The sequence below is a fragment of the Salarias fasciatus genome, chromosome 23 (assembly GCF_902148845.1).
Source record: "Salarias fasciatus chromosome 23, fSalaFa1.1, whole genome shotgun sequence".
Taxonomy (NCBI): Eukaryota; Metazoa; Chordata; class Actinopteri; order Blenniiformes; family Blenniidae; genus Salarias; species Salarias fasciatus.
The window spans coordinates 20,021,337-20,048,071 of record NC_043766.1 but is presented as its reverse complement, the minus strand read 5'-3'; the positions used below and the strand labels follow the sequence as shown (position 1 = coordinate 20,048,071).

At 40.9% G+C, this 26,735-nt stretch overlaps 1 protein-coding gene across 1 annotated transcript; it reads right to left on the bottom strand.

Annotated features, from left to right (window-relative positions):
• LOC115381403 (cyclic AMP-dependent transcription factor ATF-6 alpha-like) lies at positions 1 to 26,735 on the bottom strand. The gene is given in 20 exon segments (XM_030082744.1): positions 1 to 537; positions 6,729 to 6,813; positions 10,201 to 10,312; positions 10,833 to 10,902; positions 11,651 to 11,763; positions 11,889 to 11,984; positions 13,495 to 13,644; positions 15,109 to 15,200; positions 15,418 to 15,483; positions 15,486 to 15,605; positions 21,548 to 21,717; positions 23,306 to 23,509; positions 23,825 to 23,894; positions 23,896 to 23,931; positions 23,933 to 23,950; positions 24,663 to 24,751; positions 25,101 to 25,160; positions 25,163 to 25,178; positions 25,626 to 25,702; positions 26,526 to 26,735. Coding segments are annotated over 20 exon segments (1,941 nt in total). The 5' UTR covers positions 26,626 to 26,735; the 3' UTR covers positions 1 to 340.

The following is a 26,735-nucleotide window of genomic DNA, read 5'->3' as shown; positions in this document are numbered from 1 at the left end:
TGTGGATCGTCTGGGGTTACAGGCAGAAGTCAGTGTTGCCACACAAGGAGTGAGCATCTGCTGGGACCCTGTGACTGACCACTCCGGATATCGGGTCCGGTGAAAAGAAAAAAAAAAAAAAAAGTGGTTCACTGATGCCGACAGTTTAAGATTGTTTTTTTTACTCAAGTCTACATTTCTGTAGATCATATTCATCCATTTCAAAATCACAAATGCAAAGTCAGTGGGGGCACAGCAGGTATATTCTTCATCCTCCCCATAAAACCTTCAACTTATCTTGAATTTGCCTTGATGGTTATTTCTAAGGAGATACTCGGATTTCCAGGCGCTGCGGGGAGTCTTAAGCAGACCCCATCAGGACGCCGACTGGAGGGGCAGCTGGGGCGTCGTTGGGAGAGTGCTGGTAAAACCTGTCTGTGTGGTTGACGCGGAGTAAAGGTGGGATGCTGGATGACCTGATGTGGAGGATCCTCGTGTCCGTCACTTCGCAGTCAATCTGCATCATCACCTCAAACTCTTTGTCCCGAATCACGCTGTCTGTAACAGAAAGAAGGGAAGAGAAAAGCGATCAGCCCTCGACTCATGAATTTATGAACAAATTCGGGGTTTTGCTTCATCTAACAATTTCATACCAACACACAAGATGTAATCATCTCAGGAGATAAGAAGAGTTTGCCAAACTGTAGTCGCTGACCGCTGTAATTGCTGGCAAATTCTTGTTGAGAGGAAACTGATAAAAGACTTTTGAGGTATTTGGAGATCATCGTTTGGGATGGTAAGAGGTATTCAGAATCAAAGTGAGTGAGTATGGGTGGAGGCTGGATTGCAAATGGAGTCCAGAGGTGAGTCACACTGGATTTCTCCATCACGGAGATAAACAAGAGCAAGAAATGCAAACTGGGGAGGAGAAAAAGAAAAAAAAAAAAAGAAAAAAAAAAAAAGAAATCTGGCAAAAAAGTGTGGGAGAATGAGGGAGAAAGATCAGCGATGATGAGTCAGAATGCTTTATGTTGTGTTTGGAGAACAACAAAGGACAGTTTCGAAAGCCTGACAGACAAAATGATGGATGCTCAAGAGTCAGACTATTGTGTTTGATACTGTGCTTTACATCGTCTGTGGTTGCTTGGTTTATTCAGAGATAAATACTGTATGTTTCACTGTCATTATGAGGCTTTATTTACAAACAAGGCAATTCTTCGGCTTTATCTTGGGAAAAACAATACATCTCCTGTGGTTCGCTCAGCCTAACTCAGTCTGGGGAAAGACCCTTCAAAGTGGACACTCTGTGAAAGTCTGTTAGTTAGTTAACAACATGTAGATGATGATCACTTTTGTATTTAAATTGACAGGAATCTTAAAAGTGTGTGGCCTCCTTTGTGTGTCTGTTGTGATAACACTGACTGTGTGGACAAGTCGCATGACAAACGTGCCTCACTCATTTTTACTGCACTACATGGCCCAGAAAATGAGTTGTGGGCATCTTTCTTTCTCCAAATAGCTCCATCCAGGGAAAACATCCTCTCAATCCAGCCTCACTGCTTGTTATATTATATTATGAGTGTATAAAATTAAGGTTCTGTGCAAAGTGAAGCTGGAAAATGTATCTCTATGTTGATCACTAAGGCCACAGCCTCACACTTTAAGAGGCCGATTTAAGCCGACTTTAGCCTGCCGAAAATAAATCAGTATAACTGATTTCAAATACATTAACCCAAATACACAGTATAAAGACGACAGTACGGAAACAGTTGCTGCATTTTTCTTTTTAAATGCGTCTAGACACTTTGAGTCAAACGCTCCAGGCAGTACCGGTCCACTACAGCGCTGATTTTAAGCAGGTGAGGCCAACTCGTCACCTCAACCTGCCGCTGGTCGGAAGATAGCTTAACACTTAAGACTCTGTTATTCCTTATTTAAATTATTACACCCTGTAATGATTTTATTTGCACAATGATTAAACTAATGTGTGGAGAATCACATAAATCACTGTCCAAACTCATGATTAACATTTAATATCCCAAAGTGTTTACCTCCATCCTTCAACGAATTACCAAACTGTCTAACTTCTATTTAGTCAACTGCTCGAAAACACAGACACAGGAAACACAGAACCACGAGGTCCGGCTTTAAATAGTGGCTCTTTGAAAAGCCTGCCAAAACTACTGTCCTGCTCTGTATGGTCTTATCCCCCCACCAACTTTTACTGTTGCCATCTGGAAATGTTCCAGCGAGCTTCAGCGACAGTGAGCTGGTGCATGCTGATAAAGGCCTGACGTCTGGCACCGGTGCATCAGGGGAAACCTGAGAGCCAGATCTGGAGAACGCAGTGGCTGCCAAACTGGAACAACCTGAGGCCACATTCACTAAAAAAAAATCTCTCATTTATATAAAAGATATATAATATCAAAATATTCATCAGCAAGTATGAATTGTGAAACTGCAAAACAACATTTTGTCCCAAAATAATGACAACAAAATATCTAAAAAAATGATTAAATAGTAATATACTCATAACCACTGAATCCAGGCTATTCCATTATAAGTCATGGCAATCTACCTAGCTGTGTCTGATGGACATGTTTTACAGTAGTTAGGTAAGTAAGGGTTAAACATTTGGTTTGGTAAGAGTGCTAGCTCTTTCAGAGCGCTGGTGGTGATGTTCTGTTTAGATTAGGCGAGGAGGAAAATCTGACCCCCACGTCTGTCAGAGGTATAGAGCTCTACCTTGAACCCCCAGATAGAGCTGGCTTTTAGCTGCAGTGCACATGCACAACTTCAGAGTAGTAAAAATAGACTGCAGTCCGTCTCACACGGTCAGTCCACCTGTAAATGATGTCAACCCCAAAACATTCCTCTCCCCCAAACATGTCGCCTCCATTTGATTGAGCTACTTTCAAACTCAAAGGATCATTAAATAAACACACACTTCAGTCCTTATAAGGAGTCGCTGCTGCACCAAATACATTTCTGAAGCAAATCAGCGGCGTTCAGGTCAAGTAACTTTAACAGAACCTCTGAACCACGGACATGCCCACAGACAGAAACAGACGACGGCTTACATCAAAGTCTCAATCCTAAATGCTCACTTATTGACAAAGACAGACCAAACAATCGCTGCAGATTAGCAGAGTCAATCCACGTACTCCAGATGAAAACCATTTAGTGACTGGAGAAGGAAAGCATTCCTAGAGGAGCGCAGCAACACAGAGCTGGAAAGAATTATCTTCCAGCGTGGAGCGATCGTACTCGAAACACAGGACAGTGTTTGTACTTTTCCGAGGGTCTCGCCTCGATAACTGTGTACATTTGGAATTAATTACTTCAATGTTTTAAACAGGGACAACATAAATCTAAAAATTTACTTGAAGGCTCTAATCTGCGCAACACATGTGCCGTCACATGTGAAGCGAGAGGAACTGCGCAAGCTCTCCATCCTTTGCTTTGTCAGCCTTTGTTAACTTAAGTTTTGAAACCAGCTTTGCTGACAGGTCAATGAGAAACTACCTGAAGGAGCAGCCGTGGTGCATTCTGACATAAAAGTGGTGTTCGATCTATCTAAATAATACCACATGGTACGGCTTGAACAAGAAGGCCTGAAATAGGCAGGAGGAGAAAGTGGCGCTTTAAATGTGAAACTCATTGAATCCGTGACAGATCATGCAAATCGAAGACCTCCTTCTTCAGGAGAAGTTATATTTCTCCATGAATGCCACCTTTGTCCGGGCATTTGAACAATTAGCTGAAAAGGATGTCTTGGATTTCACTATTTGCTGCCATTTCAATGAGCCATCTGACCAGCAGAGACCTTCAACATTCCTCTGTGACAAGACCAACCAAGAACAATGTTTACCTTCATTAATCTTGATCCAACAGCGCTCTCCCTGAAAAAAAGAAAAGAAATGGCGGCATCTTCCCTACTGAGTAAGAGGCTCATATTCCACTGAATCGAATTTGTTGCTGGTGCTCCGCCACAGTCGGGCTGGAAGATAACGGAACAATACGATAACTGATAAAAACTCCAGCTGAATGGCAAACAGCAGGCTTGTTTTCTTAAATGCTCAAACCATCTGTAAGCCTGCTTCCTCCTGGGCAGGTTCTCTTTCAGGTCACTGTGTTCATGCCTGGTGACAGCTGAGGTTTTTAGGTTTATTTGGATTCCCATTAACACACTCAAACACAGTTCCATTCCATATTTTGCTATTGCACAACATAGAAGATCCACAGCTTCTCAAAAATGAGTTTGACCACAAGCCAAATGACAAGACAAAATCCATAGATACAGATATCTATACCTAATAACACACCAGAGGATCAGTCAGGCACTGTGCTGCTCACTAACAAAGTCAGAGGAGAAAAAAAAGGGAGTTTTCCTGATAATCCTAATATTTATTAACAGATTTCTCTCCTTCCTAAGCGAAGCCTCTGAAGAACCCCTGACACACTGTATTGATAATCCAGCAGATCAGATGGCTGCAGGGTAACATTGTGATGAGCTCACAGAAATGAAAAACATGTGTTTGCTCCAATGATTCATAACAGAAAGCAATTTGGCAAATCCACCACTTCGAGTCCAAAGACTTTACTGATCAAGAGTTCAGACACTGAGGCTGACCTCTTGTATACCAACTAGACGCCCTAATGCGAGGGGATCGCGGCCCGCAGCCCCCATCCCGCCTTCTTAAGGTTTTGACCAGAAGATATGCCGACAAGGAGGCGTTTTCCCCGGACAGACACACACTGACTGCTGAGGTGTCTGTCCGGCCCGTCAGACGGTCAGACAAAATGGCGGCCAAACGCAACCCATTGGCCAAGTTTGGAACCAAGCCCAGGCAGGGTTCAGAAGTCGTATTGAACCAAAAAAAAAACCCTGCAAAGTTGGCGTATTGACACCCAGAGGGACAGACAGACAAACAGACATGGTGCTAACAATACATCCTTGCAGATACTCTGCGGGCCGTATTTAGGGAATCCTGTGATCTCATGATCCGGTCATGTGATCAGAAATCATTGCCCATCACATGGTGTCAGACTCAATTGGAAACGACTGTTACATCCCCAGGGATCGAGTGACGGCTGGTCAAGAGAGGGCACTAGGGCGGAGCCAAAATGACTTAAAGGAATGCCATGAAATTAAACCACCCATCGCCGTTTAATGGCTGCGGCTTGGGGCGAATCTAAGGTCGCTGATCACCATCTGGCTTATAAACGCACTGAAATTGTAGAATGATGCAGCGCTCCACCTTAAAAATTTACCACCGGTCGCGATGCTATGAGAGCAGAGTGCAAAATGTCGGTGGCGTGGAAATATTTTAAAGCTGACACAACAAGAATGTTGATGTTTCAAACTGCGAGATTTGTAAGCTTGGGATTTCAAAGAGTTGGAAATGAGAAGAGTGCGTTTAACTCTCCATGGCTGCTATTGATGGTCAGTATCTCTGGAACCCCGCCCCCCGAAGAATTAATCTCACTGATTGTTCAATCTACCTCACAAAAGTTGTTCCGCTACTGTTTAATCTACCTCCCTTGTGTTGAATGAAAATAAGGTGAATACAAACAATCGACATCCTGTATCTATTTGTTCGATCTGTAATTTTTAATGTATTATCGACGCACTGGATCGATATCAGCTGATACTCAAAATCAAATGACTCGGAGGCAAAAAAATCCTAGCTGGGAGATCTCTAGTATCCATGTTAAAATGTTGCTCGTGGGCTTGACTTTGAGGGCAGGCGGTCATAAACAGGGTTGGCTGCTTCTCAAATGGGCCGGTGGAAACCACAACACAAGCCGCAAAGCAAACACTGACTGCCACCCACTATAAGAAGCTGAGGACAGAATCACAACTGGAAGACAAAATACAGCCGGATTAAGTTTTAGCGTCCTTGCGCTGTAATCTAATGTGAATTCATTTTTTTTTCTTAAAAAGATATTTTCATCGGGAGTTTGCAGCACTGATGTACAACAATGGCGGTGAGCAAAGTGATTAGATTATCATATGGGAGCCACATGAGTACATTCAGTGAAACAACAGTTCAACCCTGGTGATATTTCACCATTAACAACGTACAACCTTTAAATAAGAGAGGATAATGCAAAATATCTTGTTTTCAATCACTGACTGCAAGTGGAGCAGAAGGTCTGAAACAAAGCTGCCAAACTTCATCCTACCTGCAAGTGTAAATGCCAAGTTTGCACATTGATATGGATGATAGCGTGATGGTGTATTTCTAATAATATATAATGGCACAATTTCTTGTAATAGGTCTAAAGGGGATTTATTTTTACACATTTCCATGCAAAGACGGGCCATTTTAACACAGAAAAAACAAAACTGCTAATTAGGGCTGAAGACAAGTAAGCACAATAATGCAGTACTTTTTGCAGGGTAAGCCAGTGTCTGTGCTCACAGGATATACACACACACACACACACACACACACACACATATCTATATATAAATATATATATATATATGGACATACATATATATGTGAACATACAACGCATTTCATAAATCCAAGGTGGTACACGTGAAAACAAACTACCAGCAGGGATCAATTTAAACCATTTTAAACTTGATATTTCAATTTTTTAATGTCATATTTTGTCTTGGGCCGCATGTAATGCTTATTTGGTGGTAGACACTGTTCTCAATGTGCTTCAAGTTAGTCTTTCATGAGTTACATTTCAGTATTCTCAAACTGTTGTTTCTATGCAGGACATCTTACCATTTATGTTGATTGCTGGCAACACCACAGACATCTTGGGTCGACTTCCTTTATTGTGGTTGGTGGCTGGAAGTAGGAGATGATCCTGAGAGAAGAGAAGGGTCACCAAGGGGAACATACAGCTCACGGGGAGGCAGGTTATCTCGCTGGTGTGTGTTTTTGACAATCAGGAATAAGACATTTATTGCAAATTCTTTCTAAATTAATTTGCATTTGCAAGTTGGGGATGATAAGCATCGTGTGAATTGAGCAGTTCGAAGAAAAGCGTCACAAATCAATATATCTGAGCGAGCAGATTCAGAGATCTAGAACTATGACTAAATCGTTCAAGGCTTTTTTTTTAATACGTCATTTTATGTCTTCATTGAGACAGGATGATAAAGAATCCAAAAAAAAAATCTCACAATTAAAGTAATCCTGAAAGTGTTGGTTCATAACCCCTTTCTTTTTGCTTCTAAAAAAGACAAGAAACCATTTACCATTTATTATTTGCCAAAGCATTTTAGCAAGGCTGAAGCAGTTGCACTGGAGGCATCTGGAAATTTTCATTCTTTCTTTTTTTTGTAAACCATGTATAACATCTGAATATGACAACCTCAGACAAGGTAAACCCGCGACCCCCCCCCCCACTAAAAAAGAAAAAACAATCTTGATTTTGTTTATTCTAAAATCTAAATGTAAAATATGCTTCATGTTTTAAACACAAGCACACAGTAGGTTACTAAAAAGTGATCGAACAAAGCAACTCAAAAAGCCAAAACAAATAAAAGTATATGAGGAAGAAAACTGCATAAGTTAATTTCTGAGGATGAAGAAAGTATAAGTCAGCTGAAACAAGGTGCACTTCGTTTCACGTGCACTTTAAAGCTTGAAAAATAATGAGTGTTATGATGAGAACAGACAGGAAAATGGCCCATTGTTGAAAGGAGGGATTACTGTATGACGATAGGATGAACTTATGTAATTTACTGTTATCAAAGTAGATTATAGGTTCTTTGTATTTGCAGGTAAGCTTGCTAGAATCACACACAGACAGACGCACACGCACACGCACACGCACACGCACAATCACAGACAAAGACAAAGATCACAAACATTACTGCGCTAACTTTTTGGCAGAAGATGTGATCTTGGCTTAAACGAGAAGCTGTCAGCAACCAAGAGCAGAGTCAGAGAATTAAATTCTAAAAAATTAGAGGGTGTCGGTGCTTGGAGGAGATGTGTGGGCGCGTCGCCTCCGAATTAATCTATCACCAGGGGATCGGCGAGCTTGTCAAGCTGACACAACAGCTGCTGAGGCTGTTGTCATAAGAACAGGTGAAATTTCCTTGACCTTCGTTGGACGTGATCCAGTGTGAATGAAACCAGTCTTTCCATCACATCACTGCACACTTACATAATGTCACAGGTGCTAAAACAACATGAAAATTGAAGCAAGACCGTAAAATGATGACAGAATAAGAAGGGCAGAAAAGTCCTATGTGTTTCCATCACATAATTTCACACCTAAATAAAGACTGGTGGAAACACAGAAGGCCTCAAGTCACCCTGACCGAAAGAATGATCACTTCCCGACACCAACAGACTGCGGGTGTGTGTGTGTGTGTGTGTGTGTGTGTGTGTGTGTGTGTGTGTGTGTGTGTGTGTGACCTCTCAGCAGCTGAAGAGGGCATCAACAGGCCAATATCAACTCTACCAATATGCTTCGGGGGACAAAAGTTAAACCCGATAGTGATTGGCTACAAAATTTAAACAAATTCCAAATTTAATCCAGGCCGTTGGCAGATTTGTTGCCAAAACACGTCATACTGGCCGTAACAAAAAAACAAAACAAAAACAAAACAGAAGCAAACAAGCGCCTGCAGACACCCACACACATCCTGAAACCCAGGAAACAAAATAGTGGCAAATAAACCAACTGAGAAAAGCTCATAAAGGTCTGCAACAATTCAAATTGTCACATTGAGGTGTTTATTCTACACTCCCCATCTAGACCTGTTTCCTCTAGTATGTAGCGCTTTTCCTAATGGTTTTTTTTTTTTTTTTTTTACTTTAGTCCAGTAATGAATCTTGGACACTTCAACTGTGAGTCACTTTCCTTAAAACAAGTCCAATTCACTCCACAATAAAATTTTAAAATTATTGTTGCATTTTTCTTATAAAATTAGTTCAACAACTAACTAACAAACTAACTAACTATACTTTATTAATCCCCTTGGGGAAATTTCTTGATATTGGATGAATGTCAGAGATAAATGTAACAAATACACCCAGATTACACCTTTATAAAACTCAAATAACTAATTTATGTCTCAAAGAGTTTTTGTATGTGATGAAATACACTGGGCGTTTAGATATCATCATCATAGGAATTCTTTCTCTTTCTTGAAAATTATGTACAAAATAAACAACAACTGGCTAACTCTACAAATCAGTTAGCATTAGCTATCTTGAAAGTAACATTTGTATTAACCTAATTTACAGAAGTTGATGTTTCAGGCATGAAGCTTGGGGCTGATTTAGTCTGGATAAACTTTAACCTCCTGCTGCTCGGGCATCGCTGCAGCGGATGAAGGAATAGCTGCTGAACTGCTGAAGCGCTGCGTTGTTAACAGTGTCCACAGACCCAAATCTTTACGAGTCGCTTGGAGAAAAAGTTAGGACTTGATTTATGACCAAAGGTTTTAAAACACTCATCACACTGACTAACCCTACAGACCAAGAGGTTTTATTATAACCACCCTGAGTTTTCCGAGGTGAAGAGTGTGGGATGAAATACTCTTCAGTTTTGTTTTGGGGTTTTTTTTCCACAACACTGCTGCAAAAAATAAATAAATAAAATGTGGTTTTGGTGACAAAAATAAATCTCACCATGTAAAAAAAAATGGAAATTGGAAAAAAAACATTAAAAAAAAATTAAAACATTTTTAGAACAAAATTATCAGCATCTTTGATTAGTTGAAGATCACACAAAGGAAATTATTGCAACACTGCATCAAAGAATCTTCTTTCGAAACTAAGAACAGGTTCACAGTTTGAAAGATTGAAAATGAAACAATCATGCTGATTAATGTTCACATTTGGGGAGAGCACATAATTAAAGCCAGACAGTCATGATAGCCAGTGGAAGTGAGATGCATCAGTGGAAAAGCTGCGTTACACCCTTGGCTGCACTCCTGTCACGAACTCCACTAATCCCCTCTTAAATTAAACCGTTTTGTTGAAAGATCTATTATGTATAATTTACGATTCACAAGTTACAATTGATACAATTCATTATTCATTCTTATGACATCTTCGGAGAAACTTAATTTTAAGATTGTTTTTATTTTAACGAAAAGAATAATAGTCAAATTAAACTGTGAAAGTTTTCTGTGAAATCTATATGTGAAAAAAAAAATCTATCATTAAGTAAACCACAGTGTCAGACTTATTTGTCAGCCAGAAGTGATTCAACCAAGTTAAAACTTACCCTCCGGAAAGAAATAACATAGAAGGTGTCGCCACGACGATTGAGTTCATCAAAGAAGTCACTGTAGGTGCGCTGAGGCGCATAATAAACCTGCAGCTCGCTCCCAGGACCCCTGAGGAAGATTTGCAATGGTACAGGTAAATATCGTAATAAACAATACCACAGCAGGTGAGAACATTTAGAATGTAAAACAAAGTATACTAACTCAAAAATAAATTAAAATGGAAATGAAAACTTTTTTAGAAAATACTTGTAAGACTGCAAACATGAAACTGCTCCTATTGACTCTTTGCAGAAAACAAAATGCGAAAAAGGTAAAAAAAAAAAGGCACAGAGCTTAATTGTAATATAAGGTACACACTACAAACTGCTGCTATGGGTAAAACCTCTTAAGTTCATGAGCCTTTCCTTGAAATCCCTCATCATCACGATAAAACCAAATAAGAACCATTGTCCCAATTTCCATCATCACACAGAATTCAAACAGACTTTTCTCAATAAGAACAAAAGTATGAAATTTATGAGCTTGTCATGCAACTAGGTGCTCGAGGTTAAAAATACAAAATAAAAACGTGAAATATTGCTGGCTTGAATGAATCTGAAATAAATGCATGTAAGAGCGCCTTACTCACTTTTTCTCAGTAGTGTCTGTGTATTGGACAGTTGCGATCTGGGCACTCTCTACCTCTTTATTCTCCGTTTCTGTTGGGAAAATACAGGAAGAATTGGGTATAATCTCGTTATGGCCACATCAAGTCACCACTGAGAGGAACTGCTGGCAGCATTGTGCAGCACAGGAACACAGACTGTTCATAACACTGCAGTGACAATAATGCAAAGCATTCTGGATTTTTTTTCATAAAACACACATAGTACAGAAATATCACAAATCCACCAAAGGTGAATGTCTTACACACAGCTGAGACGCCATTCAAATGAGTTCAAGTGAAATTAAAACGTCAGAGGGCAGTCATGTGAGTTTCACACATTTAAACACTCAGAGATTTTACTGCTGAAACGGCTCGTAGGAATTTAGAAATGCACACAGTGACCTTTTTATTTACAGTAATGTAAGAAAGGGTATAAACAAACTGAGCCGCTCTGGTAGGCTGGACATTCTGTGACACATTTAGAAGAGAAAAAAAAAAAAATGGAAAAAGGCACAGGGGGCGCTAATCCCACAGCCTCTCTCTAGGAGTTATGTTTACTTTCTCAGGGCTGCCGGATTAAATTTGGCTCAATGAAGAGGCAGAGAAAGGTGAGGTGTGAAGAGAGGTGAAGCAGTGGTGAAAGAGACGCTTCGGGGTGAAAACTGGATAAAAACCGCAACTTTAATCCAAAAAGCAATGGCTTGAAGTACAAATTAAGCTTAGTTTGGGAATTAAATTATTAAAAACATCAAATAAGTCTGTGTATGCCCCCTGAGGTTTGACTTTCCAAAATATGCTGCTGTGCCTCACCAGAATGGTCCGAGTGGGTTTGTGGCCGCTGTTATTCATGCGCCTGGATTTGGTCTGCTGCACTTCATGACGGTGGACCCAACCCCTCAGCTCATGTGCCAACCTGCCAGTTTAACAGGAATATTTCAGTATCAGTATGCAAGGGTTGGGTGACACTGTGGTTTAAGCAAAAGGGGGGGGGGGGGGGGGGGGGGGAGTATATTATCAAGAAAATAATGCAAATCTCACTCGATGCACTTGGTCCTGTTAACCGAAGGCTGGCACGGGGGAGGCGGTCTGAGAAATACGGGATCTTTTACCACCATCAATGCCTTATCCTCAGAGCTGAAACTGAGCAAGAAGCCACACAGAGGCTGTTAGATGAAGAGAGATGAGAATAACTTTACAAGCCTGTTAAAGACGCCCAGGAGTCTTTGTAAGAATTTCACACATCAATCTGCTAAAATATTTCCCACATGTTGAGAATATGCTTTGAATGCAGACGGAGAGCCAACCGGCTGCTTGCCTTTTGTTGTAAGTGAAGCATGCCCGCGTTGAATAAGTAGCTGAAAACTAAGAGGCACCTAAAACCCAAACTTGAATGGCTTCAACGTGAGGATGATTGCACAGATTTACAACACATGCAGAGGTGGCAGAGCTTCAATCAGTGCAGGCAGAAGATGCTGACGTGCATCAAATTGGGGGTGACACAATCTGTCCACGTATTGCAACGACTGTTGGAGGACAAAGCTTAACGCCACATGCTAACTGACTGATAACAATGTGGCAAATCGAGGAAAAAAAAAAAAAAACAATATGTGTTGGTTGGCTCAAGACGTCACCATACAACAAACTTGAACCAATGCTGGCGAGCTACACTTTATAAGTTGCTTTAGCTCAGTTAGAACGTCATACATCTCTCAGAGCGAATAGTGGTGCTGCCTGAGGTGCTGATGCAGACTGTCCACATTCAGCTCCCACCTGCAGGAGTTTGTTAAAAAAACAAAAAAAGTCATCCCACCAACCGTAATCCTCCAACGGGCCTCCCTGATGTGAGCCGTCATGTTGACTCTGCCCAGCGTCCCTTTCTCTACACGTCTTCTGGGAAACCGTTACCACGAGAACAAGACGTCAGAAAGCAGGGACTGGTCATAACTCTGACTGAGGGGCCCATATTAACCTTGCAGCACACACGCTTTCCTGTTCAGTTCGGACCTCGAGGTTTGGTTGCACATCCACTCCTGTCTTCCTTCTCTCGGCTGCGTTTGGGTGCTGTCGCCCCCTTTGTAAGGCTAATGTGTTTCCTTCTGCCAGCGCTGGTTTAATGCTGCCTGGAAACTTGCTACTACAGATGAATGGTTTGCATTAACATGTGACATAAGCTACACAGAAACCTGAACCACAACACAGGCCAGCACTGCACAGAAACATCAGATGCTCTGACCACCTTGCAAAACATCATTCTGAAGACGTGACACTTCAGGTAATGTACGAAACTGGAATGTTATTTGTGCAATTTGCAAACGCAACTAATGTGCCTCAAGAGCATTTAAAAAGGAAAGAAAAATACATAAACCCTTAGAAAAATAAGGCTTTCTAACAATAAAAAGCTGGATGTTAAACAGGGTCTGACCCCAATTTCCCACCTTGTTACTCAAAGCACAACACAGCCCAGCTCGCCAGGGGCCTGGAGGCATTCACATCGCTGACGTTTGGACAGGTAATCAGACGGTGCACATGTTTACGTGTGCAGTCATAAGCTGCGCGAGCTCAGACTGAGGGCATTCGCAGGTGCATCCTGGTTAAGTCACAGAGCGGGTAAACACAGTGCTGTGAGGAGACTTCACTTTATTACCTGCTGGCCACCTCAGCAGCGTCCTGGCCGAGGGACTCGGGGCCCAGCACGAAGTCAGACTCTGCCTCTGGCGAGAAGCCCAACAGGTGTCTGCCACTGTGCTGTGTGGAGCTCACCTCCAGCTTGGAGCCTGGGCCACCCTGAAACAGACTGATGAAGAAAAACAACAAGGAAAAAAAACATTGATGTGATGAGGAGGGGCAAAGGACAGGAGTGATCAAATCAAGACGCTCAGCTTAGAGGACTTCAGTTCGGATTCATCATCAAAACACTATTTGAAGAAGGATTTAGACGACCGCTGAATTCCTTGTGGCCCACATCCTGCGCACCGGAGGCATTTTCTTTTTTTGCCACAAGCAGAATCTGAACTCTGATCTTGACTGCACAGCCCAAAGCACACCGGGGTGCACACACACTCACACACACACACTCACACAACACACACCTCACACACAGTCGCTTTCAGTGGTATTACTACACTGGGTGGCATTTTCATTTCAAAGGGATCTTGACCTCAAAGCGGGCATATTTTACATTCCAAAGGAGAGCCCAAAAACAAAACACACACATGCGAGTGCAGGTACAGGCGCACACAGGTTTCAGCTACTTTGAATACTTCACAAAAATCAAGCCACAAAAGAAAACTCAGTGATCGGCCCCACGAAACTTATTCATGTTTACGCTTCCAGAGAACAAGTGAAAAGACCAAACTCTGACCAGAGAAAACTGACTGGTTTATCAGAGCACAAGGAGTTGATGCTTGCACTCCCAGTGGTGAAAGTCAGTCCCAGAGGAAAACAACATTTTTACACTATGAGAACAGAGAATCTGTCGTTATATTTGGAGGTCAACTATGAGCTTAAGGCATTACAAATGCTCCATCTGCTCTGAGGGAAGGAATCAGATTCATTTTTCCCAGTGCAGTTTTATATAACTCATTAAAATATGATACAACTCTTAATGTTAAAGTCCAGATAAGAAAAAAATGATTACATGCAAATGTTTATTTGTTTTTTTTTTCTTTTTTTGCAGAAGTTCAAATTTTAATTTGCATTTCATGTGTGGTAAATGCTTACTTTTGCCATAACCCAGCGGTGATTTTAGTCACAAATCTTAAAAACTTTCTTCACACAAGTGACACACGACAAAACTATTGACCAGCACATCATTGTCCAACTACGTCCGTTTCAATATGGATAAGACTGAATTTGTAAAGTTAATTGACGAGTGTGGCTGAAGAAGAAGGGCCTTATGAGTTAAAATAAAATATAAGTCTGAGCTGTTTCATCGACATTTTCAAAAAGACTTCAAACAAGATCCCCAATCTCAACTTTTCGGAGAAAAAGCAGGACATGTTGACTGGGTACACTGCTTTCAATAAACGGTTTTTGATAAGGTCTCACATGCGAAGCGTGCTTCCCACCAATGAGTCATGGGACTTCCCGTTTGTTTTCCTCCGTAATCAAATACTTGTGTACTGACAATGGGGTACAGTTAGCTGTGAGCTTCACGAATTTATTGTCAGCATTTTTTGAGGAAGTTGATTCAAATTCAATTTAATATAGGACACCGAATCAAATCAGAAATGGAGACACCGTCTGTTCCATCCCTCACCTTGTTGGTCCCATATTTAACACGACAAACACCAAGACCACCATGAGGCACACGGCTCTCCTCTTGGGCGCTGTTGTTTTCAGTACTGTATTCTGCAAGAGAAAGGGAAACCAATTACGACACAAGTGAAAAGCAAAAGACTGTGTTTGAATGATGCAGAGGCGTTTTTTTTTTCCCGTTCTTATTAGGTATTTATGAGCTTGTTGTGCCACAAAAAAAAAGGCTTTTGTTATTTTGGTTTTTGTGGAAACATGCATGCTCTGCTCAACAGACATGATCACTGGCAGCATTTGGGGTGCGAACGCTCACCTCACTCAGCAGGCCCTCCAGCTGTCTCTTGAGGTTGCCATTCTCACACTTGAGCCAACTCATTCTCAGTCAAGGCCATTTTTCAAGCGAGCCTCAAGAGAGAGCAGATATTCCTTTTTCTTTTTCCGTGAGATAGACGCAGACTCGCGGTTCTTTATCATGCGCTGCTGCCTCTGGGACAACTTTGACTGGAGAGAGAAAGCAACAGAAACACGAAGCAAAATTCATTAATTCCATTAATGTTAATGTTAGGTCATTTATTTCATCCCATCATTCATAATGCAGTTTTCCAAACAGCAAGTAAAGATAGTTATTAAGCAACTCAGAACAGACCAGTATGAGAGGACTCTGACTTGAGACCTTCTAGTTCTGACATAATGTTAAAATAACAACTACATACATTGTGGCATATGATACATCAATATGCTGTCAGTTTTAAATACATATGTGTGATTTATAGCTGTATTAAATGCCATTCATTCAACCGAGCGCTTCATTCATTCTATTTGGGGAATTTGAGACAGAGGAACTAAAAACAGGAGTTGTTTAAGATGTTGGCAAAGGATAGAAAGAGAAAAAAAAAAGATGAGAAAGTAAATGGAGGCAAGGAGGATAAACTCGGCAAAAAAGGCCAGCGGTGACTTGTTATTCTCAACCAGGAGAGCGGCCCGGACAACTGCTGCTTCAGTTATTGCGGTGATAGAATAATAAACAAACACGTTCAAGATGTGTCGCAAGGTTAATGATACCTTTGCAAACAATCAGCCCTTTAACATCAGGCCCAAAAAGCCTTTAAGTGCACGAGATTAAGCTTCTGCTGAAAATATTTACACCAACATCCTCTAAGAGATCAAGAGGTCGATTGCAATGTCTGTTCTCCGCGCGAGGAAAGATGTGTTTATCGAGTGTGTCACTCGTTGAGAAATGGGTGATCAGAGACACATAAACACAGTTGGACCATGAATGCTTCAGATCTAAAACCTAAAAAGGTCAGACGTAGTATGAAAAGCTATTTTTTAGAGATTCATTGTTACTGCTAACTGGGTAATTATATTTGCGATGGTTCTGTTTATTTGGTCATGAAAATCTTAATGGCAAATTAAGTAGGACCTTCAACAGAAAATAATGCATTAATATGCAAATAAATGACACGACTACAAAGGATGAGCAGCCAGATTCTTTCCACTTTCATGTCATGTCAGTGTCATTAAAATTGATATCACGCATGCCAACCCAAACAGCGCATATCTTAACATGAGCTCTCACAAATTAACAAAACCCAAGGCAGTAATCACCAAAACACCCTTCATTGTCCAACCAGTCCTCGGTCACCCTTTGACTACCCTTGTCCAAACAAAACATCCCTACTTCAGGGAAGTCTCTAAGATCCTGGGCCTAATAGCCCCGCTGGTGATTAAGTTATTTGGATCCTAGTATTTGTATTCTGTCTCCTGAGAAACCTCTCTGTCTCCCAGCACAGATCTGGGAGCGGTTGCCACTAGTCTGAGCCTGGGAACACTGCAAGGAGGCAGTTACCAAGGGAGTGGAGAGCAGGGGAAACTTTGCATTGGCTTCACAATGAGGCCGAGGAAGAAAACATGGGGAAAGGGGCCCAAAAAATGGCAAAGTGGCATTTCTCAATAAAGCTAAGATGAATGTGTGAAATGCAGGTAGTAGCAATGGTTCAAACTCCAGCTATTAAGTGTGGTGATGAAAAGCCCAGTATTGAGTAAACCACATTCAATCGGCTGTTCCTGCAGCATTGCACAGTGGCAATCTTCAGATTTCTGTTGGTGTATTGTGTGCAGTGCTGTTCAGTGTACCGTAATTATTTCGTTATTGCTTCGGGGTACAGTGAAAAGAAACAGAACAGTCCAGAGCTACACCGTGCTGCTTTCTTGTTCAGCATCTCAAAGGCACTCCATAAGGAAACCCGAGGTCAACCATGAACCTGTTCAAAAGGAAGGACTTCATTTACAGGTGGGGTGGAAAACGTTTCCTGATTTTACTCTAGGTCATAAAAAAACCCACAACCATTCAATGTGTTCCACAGATGAAACAACAACCTTATCATCCAATCACTATCCTTACCTCCAGGACTCATCTGAATGCATTTGCAACCCAAACTCTAAAAGCAAATTCAACTGAAAGTGTAATGGGTCGAACCTGTTTGTGAGTGTGAAGCAGTTTTGAAGGTAGTAACAACAAAAAAAAGTTGGTTTTTGACTCACAGTTAAAAAAAAAGTGCTGTCTGTTAGTGACACACTCTTTCAAAACATTCGGAGTCTACAAAAAGAATCTGGAAAACAAGACATGAGAGAGCCTTCATATTACAGCCATGAGTGATGTGAACAACAGTATTTCTTTATGGCGGCATCTCTTCATGCATTAAATACACCGGCTGCACAAGAGAGTCTGCAAGTATCAAGCTGATCATAACTGATGTTAATGTTATAGCTGATCCATACATGATTTGCAAATGCATATGCTGATCCATACATGAATGCGGTGTGCCATTTTCAAAGTGTCTGCATCGAAAAGATGTGAAGATCAGCGTATGAGGGTTCCTGTTAGAAAAAAAAACACACACACACACACACACACACACACACACACCACACACACACACACACACACACACACCACACACACACACACACACACCACACACACACACACACACCACACCCACACACACACACACACACACACAGACAGACACACACACACACACACACACACACACACACACACAACACACAAATCCCCAGCTGCAGCAGCCCATTACACTACACTGACCCAGTCCCTGATGACTGTTTACAGCTGTCGCAAAACTTTGAGTCCGGCACAGCACCTGTCCAAAGCATGTAATCGTTAGCAGCCGTTTAACACCCGTGCTTATACAGACTAACTACAGTTCAAAATACAGTACGGCAAAAACAGTTATGGTGACATGCATGGACAAACTGCAGCTAACACCTGGCACTGGCATGCCATCTTTAACAGGCGTTTTACACATCCTCCGTCCCACCGAGTGAACCACTGTGCTGCAGCCGAACCACCCGCAGCAAACACAGCTGCACAAGGCACAGGCACAGGCACACACACTTTAACATGGTGTGAAACAGTTCCCGCGCTTGTCGGTGCGGTCACAGCAACGCATCGGTCAGTAAAAGCTCTGCTCACCTCTGTAATAATGCAAACAACTGACTGATTGTCATTTAAAAACAATTTTTCCAAATTTTTACAAAATGATGAGTTGAAATATCTGGGGAAAAAGAAAATCGTTTTTTTCCTTTTCACAGTTAAGGTGTACAGACCCTTCTCTTTAATGGCCAATTGTAAACTTTATTGACTTGGTTAGCTTTACAAATGGCTAAGAGGCGTATTTGTTTTGGCCTCTGGGGTTGAAATTCCTCGACGTTGCTCTCGAGGTCTGGCACAAAAAGCTCTCCTCCAGACCCAATTATGCCCACAATAATTAGACGAGTCCCTCTCCGCCCTTTTAGGGGCCGACTGTTTTACAGGCAGAGGTCCAGCCGTTACCAATCATTTAACAATACACACTTTTTGGTTGAGGTGAATCATTAAAACACTAATGGAAACATTGTAATGTCGGGAATTGTTGCGACGATAGATGAAATAAAACATCTTGACATTTGGCTATGACCAATGTTTTTTCACATTCACATGAATGAAGGCCATATATTATTCCTATCAAGAGACAGCAGCTGATGGAGGAATGACCTACATTTTCTGCAGCATCCCCACATACACACACACACACGCGTCTGTAGATCATTTTAAGGACTTGCAACAACAGTGACACAACCTGTATATTAAATTATGAGTTTTGTTTAACTTCACAGACTGCTTTATTGTTAAACAACCCATGAAAAACCCTGTGAATGTTGAAAGCTGCGTTCCCAAAACAAATAATAGTCACACAAGAGGAGGCAGAATGAGAACATTTTTCCCAGCCCGCTAAAGGTCATTCCAGAGCAAGCTATCAGGAACTGCTGTGGCAGAGACCGAAGCCTGAATCAACAGCGAAGCTGCTGAAAGTCACGCCATCTCTCAGGCAGTATGACACTTCAGCTGACAGCAAGAAGCATTTGCAGTTTATATCTCGACAAGGAAGTATAATAATAACACAATCTATAAACTTGCCACAGGCACTTTAAAGAATACAACAGTCTCTCACCCAAAAGGAAAGGTCAATGTATTCAAGAGGTGGAGAGCTTTCGGAGAAAGAACACAAACATGGACTATGAAAAAAATGTAAAAAAACATGCGATAACCAAGTTACACTTCACTTTAAAAACAAAAAATCTCTGAACTGCTGGGGCAATCTGCTGCAGTACCTCATGAGGGCCCATAAACTCTTGGTTGAATATTTGTGTTTCCTCTACACCACCCAGACAGAAGCTGTGTGTAGGCTGGAGAAACATCGTGTGTCACTTTGAATGAAATGGATGCGTACATCTTTCTGTTCACCGCAGATGTCCTGACATCACCCTTGAACGCAAAACATAGAAGGACCCACCCTCGGCCTCCACACAGACAGTAACTACAACAATCTGAGCAATAATTACAGAATATTAAAAAAAAAAAAAAAACCCACAGGCACTATAAAGCAAAGGCCAACCGTTCCTCATATCACTGTATCACAGGAAAATGCTACATTTGAGAATTCATTTCATTATTTTACAAGATATTGTGCTGAGGTGCTGAAATTGTCCAATTTAATGCCACATTTTGTGGTCAAGTAAATGTTTCTTGTCAAGAATGGGTCATTTGTGACTTTTTTTTTTTAAGAGAAATAGGGGCGCATGGTGTGAACAATAAAGTCACCACCCAATCTTGTATTTGAACTGAAATGAAAGTTAATGGTTTGTTAAATTTGAATTAACAAAAAAAAAGGAAAAAATAATACATTAGGTAATTTCGTTGGACAAGATCCAATCTGAAAGCGAAATAAACGAGAAGCAGGACATAAGTGTACATAAGCGTAATAAGTGTAATATACGCATGTTCAGACAACTGCTGAAACTCCGGCCATCGCCAACCACATTACTTTGCCTATTCCTCAGACTCAACAATTAAATCTTAAATGTAATCAAAATGGCTTGTGCAACAAAGATTCCTCTTCTGTTGATAGCAGATCTGTGCTGTTGGAAACCTATCTGCCTCTGAAGCATTTATGTGAGACATACATGTTTGACAAAGACATTGATCCTTTTGTGCTTGACTTTTAATGCCACTGACATTTCACCATTATCTAACTCACATGCTCTTGAAGCTTTAATCACAAACACAAACCCTCATTAGCAGACTGCCACTGGGGGGAAAAAAAACTCACTCCACGTCACAACAAAATCACAGAGCCATGTGTTACCCAGCTACTCTTTCAAACAGCAGAGAAAGGCCAAAGTGGATGTGTATTACCATGAGAATGCAGTGCCTTCATACGGGCAGTGCCGCTATACTGTCAAACACATAAATACTAATATTTAAGTGACAACAGGTACAATTATTGAAGTTTAAATTGGCTCATCTCTATTTCTTTTTTTTTTAATTTGTAAAAAATGTTGAGCGCTGAGAGAAGTGACTACTGCACCAAACCATTCTTACTAGATGTGGAAACTCACACTTAGTCATGATTAGCTACATGAGCGATGTCCCCTGTATTTAACAAGTATTAATTAAAAAAAAAAAAAAAAGTTTTATTTAGCTTCAAACAACGACCTGGCCCTGTATATATGGTTTTTGTTATATTTGTTGTACTCTTGCCATAATTAACTTCAGCTGAACATCATGAGTGAATCAGTCATTCGGCATACACAGAGCTGACAGCTCAGCTAATGAATCGAAGCAATATTAACAATAATAATAATACCGTCATGTGCAGCCTAAATTAGAAAAGGTCAAATGAGGAAATCGATTACAGTAATGATTAAAGAATTTTTTCATCATCATCATTATTAGTAGTTCCTTATGATTTGCAATGATAGTGAAGTTACTGAAAGCTTTTTTATTATTATTTTCAGTAATTTGCAGAACACAGAGTGTTTATCTTTCTCTATCTGACCCTGGAGGAAACATAAAGGGCTTCAACCTGAAGACTCACATCGTCGTCTGAAGACGTGGTCCGAAGTGTGACAGAAACCACAGGAGGAGCAGCGACCTGGACAGGCCTGTCCTGACCGACCGCAGGTATGGTAACCACATTACCGGGGATGGCCTGTGGTGTCTGGATCTGGAGTAACTGGTTCGACTGAGACAGTAGTATAGGTCGACCTGTGAGACACACAACACATACACGTTTTAAAATTACAGGCCTGAACTGTACTTATGTATTATATTTTACCATAATTTAACACTGATCAATACAGACTGTCATTATGTGAACATGAGATCTTGTGATTATGTTCTTAGGCCATCTTCACCTTGCTATTAACAACACAAACACATACGCAGCGTCTCTGCAGAGACTTGCAGCACAAAGGGCCACATGCTTCAGTTCAGACTAGTTCTGTTAGACCCTTGTGACCTCTGCTGACCCTCAGTCTTTAAAAGAGCTCTCTGTGTTTAAAATACAGGTGGAGAAGATGCTTGCCATTTTGACCTTTGGTCTTAAAACTTCCACATTCCAAACTGAAGCTCTGTGACTTTATGTGCATGAATGCAATTAAAAAGCAAAAGAAAAAAAAAAAAAAAAAAAGATCATGCCCCAAAAGATGTAAATGGCAAAAGTAATGCTGCCCATGTTCATTGTTGCTTTGTTAAAGTGGTAGCCAGCAAGAACGGAAACCATTCTTCTCAGAAAGACTGTGCCAGGAACCATTCCTCATGCTGACCCAACAGCCTTCACCTCTGTCAGTGCTAATCTTGTAGGAGCTTTATTCTGCTCTGCTCATGAATGTCAGTAGTGCCAACTCTCTGTCTTGTGCCCAACTCATCATCAGTGAGAAAAAAATTCATGAAGATGAAAGTCAGAATTAATTAAATTGTTTGTTCTCTGGAAATGTAAAATAAGCTTGGTAACCTTTAATGAAACATAACCTGCATTTTATTTATTGAGGTTTTCTTCTTATTCTGCAGCTATGGATAGTGTCGTTATCCTCCAGTGATTGTGAAGTGTGCCTCTCAACCAGTACGACTCGCAACTTGAGAAAGCACAACTAGATTCACATCTGGGGTTCTACACTTGTGTGTTTTGGCTTTAACCATCTGCCATCTTGGCTACTACCAGGCCAAGAGGAGAGCCAAGTTCAAATTCATTCTGAGCGAGGTCAGGTACTCCACCCACCAGGGTCCAGGCAGTGACATAAGTATTTATACTGGCCTCACAATGCTTCTGATGTAACACACAGAGGACCAGAAAGGTAAAACAGGCAGGCTCAACCACAAAACAAGAGACAATTTACCTAAATCCATAAGACCCACAGATGGCATAAATATTCTCTAGTATTATGGTAGATTAGATAGAAATGTCTTACTTGCATATTTACAATGGCCAATTTCCATAGTCTGATTTATAAGACAAAATTATGGAATTTTTTTTGCTGACAGAAACATACCAACACAAATCCTGATTTAATTATATTGTTTAAAAATCATGAGGGGATGGTCAGGACACCGAGTTCAGCGACGGTCAAAACTGAGCTTGAGGCACCATCTACTGGTCAAACTATGACAAGTAAACTGCAGCTTCAGCAAGAATATCTGTGAAATTGACTTATAAACACATTAATATTATAAGACCTTTAAATTATGATGACTACATTCAACTTCAATATTGCTGTGCCACCAGTAGATTTGACCAGACCACTATTCTGATGAATTCAGTCCGATGGGAAGCACGTGTTGCAGTGTGAGCTCTGACCTGGAGGGGGCGCTGGTTGAATGGTGACTGGAGCTGGTTTGACAACAGGCAGCACAGTGGTAGGCAGGGGCTGGATGATGATCGTCTTGGCCTGCAAGGGAGCAGTCCCCTGGGCCAAGGGCACAGCCGTAATCAGCGGTTTGGGCTGGATGGAAATCTTGGGGCCAATCTGAATCGGCCTTTTTGACTGGTGTACTGGTTTGGCTGCAATGCATATAAAAGGATAACAACAGAAGGAGTGAGATAAGTGCAGAATATTCCTATATATTTCCAGGAAACGCTCACGTGAGTTCGGGTGACAGAACTGATATATGTATATATGTGCATAAAGACAAACTAAAGTATTAAAATGACTAACTGTGCTCATTTTTTATTTTTAATCTCTGTTTTCTGTCTTTATTACATCCCCAAACTACTACAAACCCAGATCGTGGTGCGGTAGTTTTCCTGATTTTAGAATAAGTACAAATTCAGATGTTGGTTGACTAGGGAGGTGTGTGTTGGCAGAAAATGGCTCACGTCGCACAATCTGTCCGGTCCTCTTTGCAATTTTCTTCGCTGGAGGAGGAATGTCAGAGAAACCACTGGACCTCTGAGCAGACTGAAACAGGTGAGGGTTGAGACTGCAGAGGACAAAGCCTCATCCTGCAGGAAGACACAAATCAGACTTCAAACAACAATATAAACCAAAATATGCGAAGCACACTATGGAAAGGTTAGTTTTCAAAAGTGTAAATTGTGTCAAATGAATCAGAACGTCATACTTTGCTTTGATAACATCAGATATATATGATTCAACTGCCCTTAAGTGTCAATATTCAAAAACTCTAATATACCCTTGGATTAGGTCAGACCGGTTTTGTCAGTAACAAATGAGTGCAGATTGTGCTCGGGTCAAAGAAAGATGCAACCCTGGTCCTTGTTTTGACTTGCTGTGAAAACATCTGTCCCTAAATTATGCTAATGTGACTGAAGTTGTCAGCACCTTTTTTTAACGAAGGGCTGGCACACAGCTCAGATGGACAGTAAATATTAATCTGACAAGGTGTTTTTAAGGCTTTTGCTAATAAATGGTATGTGTGTGTGTGTGTGTGTGTGTGTGTGTGTGTGTATGTGTATGTGTGTGTGTGTGTGTGTGTGTGTCACTATCCAAAAGCAAAGAGCAGCTGTCAGTGATTGCAGACCATCTGGACTAAAAATGTATGCGTTCATACTGCACAAAAAACGCAAATGTGAATTCATATTGTATTATACTGTACATATTCACGACCAACAAGACACATACAATTTGAATTGGAAATTCAACTCAAATTCAATAAAATCTTGGAAGGACAAACAGTTGAGGAGAGAGGCTTACTTGTGAGGAGTATGGGGACAAGGCTTCCATTGAGGCAGGAGAGGAGACAGAGCTCAGAGTGTGGGCAGGTGACAGAGAGTCCACACTCACTCACATCTGGATGCACAAGGACAAAGACACAGTGCCTGCTGTTACATATACCCAGTCTAAACCACTGAATCTACAAGTAGTCCCATTTCCATTTCAAACTTCAAGCAGCTATGAAAACATTGAAGAAGCATAAAAACCCCACTTTCGTGTGTTTACTATTTATATGGGATATAACAACTGTAGAAGGCAGTGAAGTTCAATCACTATAATAAAAGCTTTAATCTATTTGTTCACCTTTCTTTTTTTATGACACAAGGAATCACCAGTGATATACTTAGAATTTCATGCAAGAAGCTGACATTTATCCAGACTTAAAGGTGATGCATGTAAACGCTTGTTTTGGTTTACCTGTGCAGATGCTGCTTGTGTCCATTTCATTCCATGGAGGAATGTCAATATCGAAGTCAGATCTGGACCTTCATTGGCCTGAACAAAAACCAAAAAAATAAAAATAAGAAAGGAAACATATGGTCTTTAAACAAATTCCCTAAGGAGAATACCAACTGAAACACATCACTGTGTAACTCCATTGGCTGAAGACGAAATGAAGACATTACAAAAACTGCACGTGGGCAGATCACTGATATTCTCTGAGTTTAACTTCACACTCCCTTTGAACAAACAGTTCTCTCTCTAAACACTTTGAAGCATCCTATAAGTGTGAAAAAAGCTGTCACCAAACCTGTTGTGAAAATCAACCATGCTCGGCATCTTTATACCGTGTGTGAAGCTGCTTTTCAAGAATAACCAGTTGTTACACAAAACATTGATTTTGTGCTACTGGAGATAGAGGTTTCGAATTATACCAAAAACGTAGAGCTACATTTCAATTCACAGTTTTCCTTTACTTCTTGAGGATGATGAAAGACTCACATAGTTAGCGTGCTCGAGGGCCTCCAACAGTTCATCCGCATCTCCCAGGTACTCCAGTTCATCAAACAGACTTATATCTGTGTAATAATTTGCATAGAACACACAATGTAAATGAAACTGTCCCAAGTCAATTTCTGTGTATCACAGATGTCTCCATTACTACTATATCTACTACTGTCACTAGCAACAGCTGTGTGTATGCATATGCCAGCAGAAAGAGTTAGCGGCTGTTTCTTGTGGAACTAAATAAGACAAACAAGGAACCTTATGCACCAATACAATGCTACTGTGTATTATAATCTGCATAATGCGTTCATATTCAGATATTTAACCAGTGAAAATATTTATTTGCCACTGCTGACGTTACATAATAAGTTCACTGTATGTAAAACAGTTGAGCAAGTCAGGAAACACCTTCATGACACAATACAATCTAAAATACAAGCACAATAAACGTACTCCATCAGTTATTTTGCACTTTCAGTGGTTTACATTACATTCTGGCGTAATGTAAACAAGCGAATGTGAAGCTGGAAATACAACGTTTAATACTAATAATAATAAAAGGCAAACATCGATTCGTAAACGTATAAAATCCTAGTAAATATGATGTAACACCCGAGGTTTGGCACACTTCATTAAAATAAAGGTTAGTCGAAGTATAGCTTAAATTTACTTCACATCCACAGATTACATCATCACAGCTCTGCTAATGCTAGCTGGGGAGCTAGCACTCTGGCAGCACTCATAAATAAACATATACAGAGCCTAGTGTAAGGACATCAGGCTTGTTTGAGAGTTCATATCCTCAAGATTTCTTACTGGTAACACATTTTACTCACACAACAAATGGGTGTTTGGTGAATGTATGAGCGACACTGAACTGTGAGCGACACTCACCCCACTCTCCCCCCTGGTCGATGGAGGTGATGCCTGTTTCACTGTCCATCTCCGGGTATTGTCCAGGATTTTCGAAGTTTAACCTTAAGTCGGACGTCATCCTCTATTGAATTCATCAGTTCAATTCAAATGATAGCAATCGGGCTGTTCATTTGCTCACCGGCGTGGGGACAAACTTCCGAGTCCAAGCGAAAAATACACGTCTGACTA